General features: G+C 47.2%; 1 protein-coding gene across 1 annotated transcript in view; it reads left to right on the top strand.

Moving 5' to 3' along the window:
- Window positions 1–9705, top strand: part of LOC106816370 (myosin heavy chain, muscle-like) — a gene marked incomplete in the record, with an annotated part of 20477 nt that extends 10772 nt beyond the window's left edge. The window contains 14 exon segments of the mRNA XM_014820965.1: window positions 274–301; window positions 579–678; window positions 1300–1392; window positions 1627–1690; window positions 2027–2125; window positions 2607–2710; window positions 2863–3441; window positions 3568–3948; window positions 4145–4350; window positions 4905–5751; window positions 5868–6502; window positions 6622–7146; window positions 7305–8940; window positions 9234–9705. Coding sequence (XP_014676451.1) covers window positions 274–301; window positions 579–678; window positions 1300–1392; window positions 1627–1690; window positions 2027–2125; window positions 2607–2710; window positions 2863–3441; window positions 3568–3948; window positions 4145–4350; window positions 4905–5751; window positions 5868–6502; window positions 6622–7146; window positions 7305–8940; window positions 9234–9266 — 5330 coding nt within the window.
- Window positions 9706–9942: the final 237 nt, after the last annotated feature.

Here is a 9942-nt window from a genome sequence, read left to right as displayed (position 1 = left end):
TCTCTCTCTCTCTCTCTCTCTCTCTCGCGTCTCTCTCTCTCTCTCGCGTCTCTTTCTCTCTCTCTCTTCTCGCGTCTCTCTCTCTCGCGTCTCTTTCTCTCTCTCTCTCTCTCTCGCATCTCTCTCCCCTCTCTCTCTCTCTCTCTCTCTTGGATTTTCCTCGATTTCTGCAAGCGCTTCATTCGTCCTTATCGTTGCTATTTTCTTGCCAATTCTTCACGGTTCTTAGTGTCTTAAGGAATTATGCTTATAGTGGATATTACTACGTTTCAGACCGTGAGGACCAGTCTATGCTTATCACGTAAGTACCCGGGTGTTAAGGGATGAGAACAAAGCATAACAATCAGGGTTACGAGTTATTATTTTATACGAGTTTACGATTTTCGCATTATAGCCTTCGTTTCTGCGAGCGCCAGTGTTTGTTTTTTTTCGTTGACGGAAGGAATTATTTTGTTTATTTACGACATATTTTCGTTATTTATTCATATGCATTCGTGACTCATCGCTGTCATAGATGCGTCACTAACCGCTTTCGCGTTTTCGGTTTTATGTATATTCGTGAAACTTTTGTGAAACAGAGGCGAGTCTGGTGCCGGTAAGACTGAGAACACGAAGAAAGTAATTTCCTACTTCGCCCTTGTGGCGGCTTCCGGCAAAAAGAAGGAGGGTGAATCGAAGGTTTGTTGCGTGCCTGAAATGCTTGTCTGTTTATGCGGTTTGAGCTTTGTGTATACCCCTTTTGTAATCATCAAGTAACGTTTCATCTTATCTTTTGGTGTGTATTCGTTCGTTTTGATGATTTCTACCCGCACGAGAATTTTGGATTAAATGTTTACGATAAAAGTTTTTGAGTGCATGTTTTGTACGTCTGCCTGTCTTTGCGAACGAAGCGGATGTTTATGAAAGCGTCTATCGCAACCGTCTGCCTCTCTATGATTCATAACATGCGTGTTTACGCTTTAAATTAAACAACTTGCAACAATTTTTTTAATTTAATTTAATTAAACAACTTGTAAATCTACGTATAAAGCTAAAGAATCAGCAAGTAATAGGCAGTCTATTTACAATGATAGCGATTTGAGTTCTAAATCCCAACGTAGTTAGTTCTAAACACCCTCTCCCGTAATTACAAAGCAGACAAAACCCCTTTTTCGTTAGAATACAACGGCTTACTTTAATAACTGCCAGTACCACATAGAATATCGTATAGAGGTTGCACGTTCAACTACAATACTTGAGGCTAATATTATCTTGCTTTGACTGCCTGTACGAACCTCGGTGGTTGCTGTGATTTTACAGGTGAGTCTGGAGGATCAGATCGTGCAGGCTAACCCCGTGCTTGAGAGCTTCGGTAACGCAAAGACCGTCAGAAACGACAACTCTTCCCGTTTCGTGAGTATTATATTAAACCTTGCGGATTGATATGCCTAAATCCTGTATACTATTGGAAGTTTGGAATTTGATTGCCGATATAAGCTACAATGATATGCAATAGTGAGCCATTTCATACAATTGGGTATATTTTTTCATAGTTATTGTCATGATAATAGTGTAAGATAATAATAACGCAATAATAACGCATTGTAGTGTATTTTTAACTAATAAAAACCGCTTGTTCTCATTCAGGGTAAATTCATCCGCATTCACTTTGGCCCATCTGGAAAACTGGCGGGAGCCGATATTGAATCTTGTAAGTATAAAAACCACATACGACAGGACATTATAGAAATGATAGAGTCGAAACGTCGAAATTTGTTGCATGAATGTTCGGGTGAGGAAATTACCATTGCGTGCACACACACACACACACACACACACACACACACACACACACACACACACACACACACACACACACACACACACACACACACACACACACACACACACACACACACATATATATATATATCAAAGGAGTTTTAGCAGGTTTTTAGCAGTTGGTCGCAGTAAATGCGTATATATAGTTTGGTCTCAACTTATTCGTATAATGAATACGTGTGCTGACATTGTTTGACCTTCACAGATCTGCTGGAAAAGTCACGTGTTGTATCCCAGGCCCCGCTCGAGCGTAGCTACCACATCTTCTACCAGCTGCCATCTGGGGGCATCGACAAGATGAAAGGTAAACGCACTGCGAATATGATCGAGCAACTCTACACTTTTAACTACTCCCAACTACGCTACCTTCAACTACTCCCAACTACGCTACCTTCAACTACTCCCAACTACGCTACTTTCAACTACTCCCAGCTACGCTCCTTACAACTACTCTCAACTACGCTACCTTCAACCACTCCCAACTACGCTACCTTCAACTACTCCCAACTACGCTACATTCAACTACTCCCAACTACGCTACCTTCAACTACTCCCAACTACGCTACCTTCAACTACTCCCAACTACGCTACCTTCAACTACTCCCAACTACGCTACTTTCAACTACTCTCAACAACTACTACGCTCTCCACTCAAAACCCACTACAGCAGCTACGTGAACGTACATGGCCGCAATTGTCGAAAATCACGCCAGAGTCACAGACGTTTCCGTTAGAGTTAGTACTGTCCGTATATTCCATACTAACCCGCGCAACGTTGGTTTCAGACACATGCTTGCTGCATGATGACGTCAGCACCTACTATTTCATCGCGCAGGGCAAGACGTTCATTGACGGAGTCGACGATTGCGAGGAGATGAAATTGACGGATGTGAGTTTGCGTTCACCACAACAAATCCCATTTCCTTCATATTTTGTCCCATACGATATAGTTTTAAATCATACAACCAACCGCGGTATTTGAATAGCGATGCTACCGCTATCAACAACTAACACTAACTATGCGCGCTATTGTGTTTGTAGGAAGCCTTTGGTATTCTGGGCTTCAACGAGAAAGAGAAATGGGACATCTACAAGATTGTCGCCGCTGTCATGCACATGGGAATCATGCAGTTCAAGCAGAGGCCCAGGGAGGAGCAGGCAGAAGCAGACGGCACCGAAGCAGCCTGCAAGGTCGCCCATGTCTTAGGCATCTCTGATGCTGACCTCGTCAAGGGCATCCTGAAGCCGCGCGTCAAGGTCGGCTCAGAGTACGTTACCAAGGGTCAGACCAAGGAGCAGTGCTACAACGGTGTCGGCGCTTTGGCCAAGGCTATTTACGACCGCATGTTTAGGTCGTTGGTTGGAAAGGTCAACGAAACCCTGTTTACCGTAGGCAAGAAGCAGTTCTTCATTGGCGTTCTGGATATTGCTGGCTTCGAGATTTTCGACTTCAACGGCTTCGAGCAGATCTGCATCAACTTCACCAACGAGAAGCTGCAGCAGTTCTTCAACCATCACATGTTCATTCTGGAACAGGAAGAGTACAAGCGTGAGGGCATCGACTGGGTCTTCATTGATTTCGGTCTAGATCTGCAAGCTTGCATTGACATGATTGAAAAGGTAAACGCGCAGTGTAAATTGCAAAAAAATGATTATCAATTAACACAAATTAATACATAAAATTTGTTCAATAGTAAAAAGTTTGCAATGTGATTACCAAATTATAAATATTCGTATTGCTTTCAGCCCATGGGAGTGTTCGCCATTCTTGAGGAGGAATCTATGTTCCCCAAGGCCACAGACATGACCTTCCTGGAAAAGATGCAGGTCAACCATCTTGGTAAATCGAAGAGCTTCTCCAAGCCGAAACCACCGAAGGCAGGACAGCAGGAGGCTCACTTCGGTGTTGTCCACTACGCCGGTATCGTCAACTACAACGTCAACCACTGGCTGGAAAAGAACAAGGACCCAATCAACGACACTGTGGCTACTACATTCGCCAAGTCTCATGGCAATGCACTGTGTGCCCGCCTGTTTGCTGATAAGCTGGTAGTTGAAGAAGACACTGGTGGCAAGGGAAAGAGGAAGAAGGGATCTGCCTTCCAGACCGTATCCGCTCTCTACAGAGTACGTGCCTGCAACAGTTTATATTAGCTATTCCGTTAGCTATTACTACGATAAGCTTCTGATTCGTTATCCACTAGCACAGATCACAATGAGGGACCACTCTATCTGCATCTTGAAGCCAAATAATCAGATACGTTGTGTTTAACTAACACAACTATTCGTGCAAACGGTGGTCTCATACATTTCTTTCCTTCAGGAACAACTAAACAAATTGATGGCAACCCTACATGCCACAGCTCCTCACTTCGTGCGCTGCATCATCCCCAACGAGAACAAGGAAGGAGGTGCCATCGATGCCGCACTAGTCATGAACCAACTGACCTGCAACGGTGTACTGGAAGGAATTCGTATTTGCCGCAAGGGCTTCCCCAACAGACTGGTATATGGAGACTTCAAGCAAAGGTTAGCAAATCACTTCAGCACGTGCTGATAACTTTGTGCCAAGCTATGTAAATTTGAACAGTTGGCTTAGTCCAATCATATATTATTTGGAAGTTAATATGCGCACAATTGTTCGACACACCAGTTACCTATTGTTTAGCGATACGCAAACAGTTTTTGTAGATTTAAACGGGATAAGAAACTATGCATCACGACGAGGCAAATTAAGCATAAAAAGCCAGGAAAACCTTCTGTTTTGTAAAAAAAATTAGTATTTTTGGTGACTTGATTTGCATTTTAATGCTCAGCGCTCTGTTACGTTGCTGATAACATAAAACTATATTATATATATAGTATATATATATATACATACACACACACATGCCCACACACACACACACACACACACACACACACACACACACACACACACACACACACACACACACACACACACCACGCGCACGCACACACACACACATATATATTATATTATATGATATAATATATATATATTATATATATGTATCACTAACTATAATTATATTTACTGATACTGTTATTCGTATACACAGATACAAGATTCTGGCCCCAAATGCCGTCCCAGAGGGATTCTGCGACAGCAAGGATGCTAGCGCAGCAATTCTCTCCGAGATGCAATGGGACACGAACATGTACAAGCTCGGCCATACCAAGGTCTTCTTCAAGGCCGGCTCTCTGGGTCAGCTTGAGGAAATGCGTGACGACCGCATCACTCGCATTATCACTCTCACCCAGGCCTGGATCCGCGGAAAGCAGACAAGAACTCTCTTTGAAGTGATGAAGGCCCAGCGTCTGGCAATGATCGTCATTCAGCGCAACGTCAGGAAGTACATCCAGTGCCGCAACTGGCCATGGTGGAAGCTGTACACGAAGGTGAAGCCCATGCTGAGCATTGCCCGCCAGGAGGATGAAATCAAGGCGATGAAGGAAGAGTTCGAGAAAGTCAAGGAGGAGCTGGTAAAGGAAACCAAGATCCGCAAGGAGCAGGAGGAGCTGGTTGCCAAGGTCACCAAGGAAAAGGATGACCTGTACGCTCGTGTCGAAAACGAATCCGAAACCATTGCCGACATTGAAGAGCGCGCAACAAAGCTAATGCAGCAGAAACACGACTTGGAATCACAGATGCAGGATATGCGAGACCGTTTATCTGAAGAAGAGCAGGGAGCTGCCTCTGTCGGTGATGCTAAAAGAAAGGTCGAGGCCGAATGCAGCGATCTCAGAAGTCAGATCGAGGAACTAGAGCGTGCCCTGAAGAAGATGGAGAGCGAGAAGAACGCTAAGGAACACAATATCAAGCAGCTGAACGATGAGATCGCCAAGATGGAGGAACTCATCGCTAAGGGAAATAAAGAGAAGAAGAACCTCACTGAAGAACAGTCGGTAAGTGCAGTCACCCATCTATTATAATCATGAAGAAGGCAAACTGTTACCGTACATTTAAAAAATACAATGCACATACACAGGTCACTAATACTAAATTAACTGGTACATTGCAGAGAACTAGCCAGGATCTTCAGAAGGAAGAGGACAAGTGCAACCACCTGAATAAGGTCAAGGCCAAGCTGGAACAGACTCTTGATGAGTTGGAGGACAACCTCGAACGCGAGAAGAAGGTCCGTGGAGACGTAGAGAAGGCAAAGAGGAAGGTCGAGGGCGACCTGAAGATGACACAGGAGGCAGTAGAGGAGCTGGAGCATGTCAAGCAGCAACTCGAGGAAACCGTCCGCAGAAAGGACAAGGAGCTTGCCGGCCTGGGCGGCAAATGCGAGGATGAACAAGGAATCGCTCACCAACTACAAAAAAAAATCAAGGAACTGCAGGCTCGCGTAGAGGAGATCGAAGAAGAGGTGGAAGCCGAAAGACAAGCCCGCTCCAAGGTTGAGAAGCAGAGGGCCGATGCAGTTCGCGAGTTGGAGGAGCTCACTGAACGCCTTGAGGAGGCAGGAGGCGCCACCAGCGCTCAGGTCGAGCTTAACAAGAAGCGCGAGGCTGAGTTGGCCAAGCTCCGTCGTGACCTTGAGGAGCAGGCTCTGCAGAACGAGGCTGTCATTTCTTCCCTTCGCAAGAAGCAGAATGACACCGTCAGTGAGATGGGTGAACAGCTTGACCAGCTTCAAAAGATCAAGACCAAGTACGTAAAGTCTTCTTGCACGTGCTTCTCTTATTCGTATGCTTCTCCTCATTTACAACACGTGTTATAATTTGCATGTAGCAATCTTATATGACCTAACCATTGACGATTTATTTCAGGATCGACAAGGAAAAGGCACAAGTTAAGGTCGAACTAGATGACTGCAAGGCAAACATGGAGCACATCAAGAAGAGCAAGGGACAATCCGAGAAGCTAGCCAAGGCTCTCGAGGGTCAGCTGGGCGAGGCTAACGCTAAGCTGGACGAATCTTCTCGTGTCATCAATGACATGAATGCGCAGAAGAGCAAGTCCAGCAACGAGATCAACGACCTTCAGAGGCAGCTAGAGGAAGCCGAATCCCAACTGAACCAACTTACAAGAGTCAAGGCCCAACTAGCTTCTCAGCTGGAGGAGGTGCGCGGACACGTTGACGAGGAGTCGAGGGCGAAGGCGTCCATGCAGGCCCAGCTGCGCAATGCTCAACACGATGCCGAGCAGCTGCGCGAACAGCTAGAAGAGGAGGCTGAAGGCAAGAGCCAACTGCAGAGGCAACTGGCCAAGGTCAACAACGACTTCAACACCCTCCGTGCGCGAGTTGAGAGCGAGGGTCTGGGAGGTGGCGGACCAGAGGCCGAGGAGCTTAAGTAAGTCTAGTAATTTAATATTAAACGTTAATAGTGTATTAAGTGACTTAACATAGGGGGCAAGCAGTCATTATTTTAGCGATGCACATGCAAACATAAAGTTTCACGCTTTCGCTATTTATTAAGTATATATATTAAGTTACCATATCGTTTGACAGGCGTAAATTCCAAGGCAAGCTCCAGGCAACTGAGGATGCCCTCGAGGCAGCTCATGCCAAGATCAACCAGCTGGAAAAGACCAAGCAGCGCATCGCCAACGAACTGGACGACATGTCCATTGAAGTTGAGCGTGCGACCAGCGCAGCCAACGCCGCCGAGAAACGCCAGCGCAACTTCGACAAGACCATCCACGAGTGGAAGCAGAAGAGCGATGATCTGGCAGCCGAGCTTGACGCCTCCCAGCGCGAATGCCGCAACCTATCCACCGAACTGTTCAAGGCGAAGGCAGGACACGACGAGGCGAGCGATGCTGTGGAAGCTATGAAGCGCGAGAACAGGAACCTTGTTGACGAGATCAAGGATCTTACCGACCAGCTGGGAGAGGGCGGCAAGAGCGTCCACGAGATCGACAAGGCCCGCAGGAGACTCGAGCAGGAGAAGGAAGAACTGCAGGCAGCGCTAGAGGAAGCCGAGGCCGCCTTGGAGCAAGAGGAGGCCAAGGTCGTCCGAGGTCAACTCGAATTGCACCAGATCCGCCAGGAGGTTGACAGACGTCTCGCAGAGAAGGATGAAGAGTTTGAGACAACTCGCAGAAACCACCAGCGCGCTGTCGACTCCATGCAAGCCAGCCTCGAATCCGAGGCCAAGGGCAAGTCCGAGGCGATGCGCATGAAGAAGAAGCTTGAGAATGACATCAACCAGCTGGAGGTCGCTCTTGACGCTTCCAACCGCCAGAACGCAGACGCTCAGAAGAACGTGAAGAAGCTGCAGAGCGAGGTCGCCGACCTGGTGTCGCAGATTGAGGAAGAACAGCGCATCAGGGAAGAGATCCGCGAGCAGTTTGGAGCCAGCGAGCGCCGCTGCAATGCCATCAGTGCTGAGCTAGATGAGACGCGTACTTCCCTGGAGCAGGCAGAGCGCAACCGCCGCGCGGTAGAGTCTGAACTCAACGAGGCTCAAGATCACAATGGCGATCTACAGAGCCAGGTCGCATCTTCCAACGCCGCCAAGAGGAAGCTGGAGGGAGACATGACGACCATGCAGGCCGATCTTGATGAGACCGTCAATGAGCTCAAGGCTGCAGATGAGAAAGCCAGAGGTGCCATTGCCGATGCAGCCCGCTTGGCAGAGGAGCTGCGCCAGGAGCAGGAACATGCTAGCCACGCTGAGAAGGCCCGCAAGTCCGTGGAGGGTCAACTTAAAGATCTGCAGGTCCGTCTGGATGAGGCTGAAGCAAACGTGCTGAAGGGAGGCAAGAAGATGATCGCCAAGCTGGAACAGCGCGTGCGCGAGCTCGAGGGTGAACTGGATGCTGAACGTCGCCGCCTCAGTGAAGCCCAGAAGAACTACCGCAAGGCCGACCGCAACGTCAAGGAACTGGCTCTGCAGGTTGAAGACAACAAGAAGAATCAAGCACACATGCAGGACATGATGGAGAGACTCAACGGCAAGATCAAGCTCTACAAGCGCCAGATCGACGAGGCCGAGGAGGTGGCCAATATGAACCTGGCCAAGTTCCGCAAGGCGCAGGCTGAGCTGGAGGAGGCTGAGGCACGCGCTGAGGATGCGGAGTCTGCCGTCGCTAAGCTGAGAGCCGTCGCCCGTACATCAGGAGTTTCCGTGCGCCCTGCTGCCGTAAGTAGAAAGAGCGAGAGCGAGAGAAAGAGAGAGAGAGAGAGAGCGAGAGAGAGAGCGAGAGAGAGAAGGAGAGATAGAGATAGAGAGAGGGGGGAAAGGAAGAATACGAGAGAACCATTAATATTTTATTCATATAATGATAGAGTACTCTATTTCTCTACGTTACAATTATTGGATTTGTTTTTGTTTATGTATCTCTATTTCGTTCCGATTTAATTTTAATCAGGATTTCCGATATATCGTCTATTCCAATTCATAGTTGCTAACTTTGCGTTCGATTTGCTTCGCAGGCAACGCGCCGTCCAAGGATGATGGAAGAGTAAGATGTCACGGAGCCATCGTCTAATCTTCCGTAGCGTCTATAGCTGCTTGCTTAGTCCGAGGAAATCCCCGTGTCACCGCCTCGGTCGCTGCTGCTGACATCATGGTTGTGACATCATGACATCATGACATCATGACATCATGACATCATGACATTATGACGTCATGGTCATGGCTGGGTCGCGGAGCGGGTTCTTCTCTATAGATTAGGGTGTGCATCACCTCCGCTCGGTAGTGCCGCATAACCATACAGCTGATGTGTGAGGATGTTTTTCTCCGATGGTTATTAGTTCTGCTAGTAACAACGATGTAGTGAGAGATAATAAATACTTGGATGCTGAAGTGATTTGACAGCGAGAACCCGAAACTCGTCTCCTGATTGGTTACAAACGTGCAAAACTGTAATAAAGTAACATCCACGTCATTCTGATCAATTTCAAACTTTGATGTTCTCAGTTTATTTTTTGTTTTAATTTCGCGCTGGTTGGAGGCAGAACATTGATGTTTATCGATGGCGATTAGCATTGTTAATAATCCCTGTGGTTTTCATAACGCTAGATGCTAGTTACGTGATATTTCATGATTTAACGAGTGCTTAAAGCGTTCCGTGAAAAGGCCGGTTACCCATGCACGCACACAAACACTCGCACGCACACACACTCGCACGTACGCACGCAC

This window comes from Priapulus caudatus, unplaced genomic scaffold (genome assembly GCF_000485595.1).
Source record: "Priapulus caudatus unplaced genomic scaffold, Priapulus_caudatus-5.0.1 Scaffold1360, whole genome shotgun sequence".
In the NCBI taxonomy this organism is placed as follows: domain Eukaryota; kingdom Metazoa; phylum Priapulida; class Priapulimorpha; order Priapulimorphida; family Priapulidae; genus Priapulus; species Priapulus caudatus.
The sequence above is the reverse complement of the archived record's forward strand: the minus strand, read 5'-3'. Positions and strand labels throughout refer to the sequence as shown.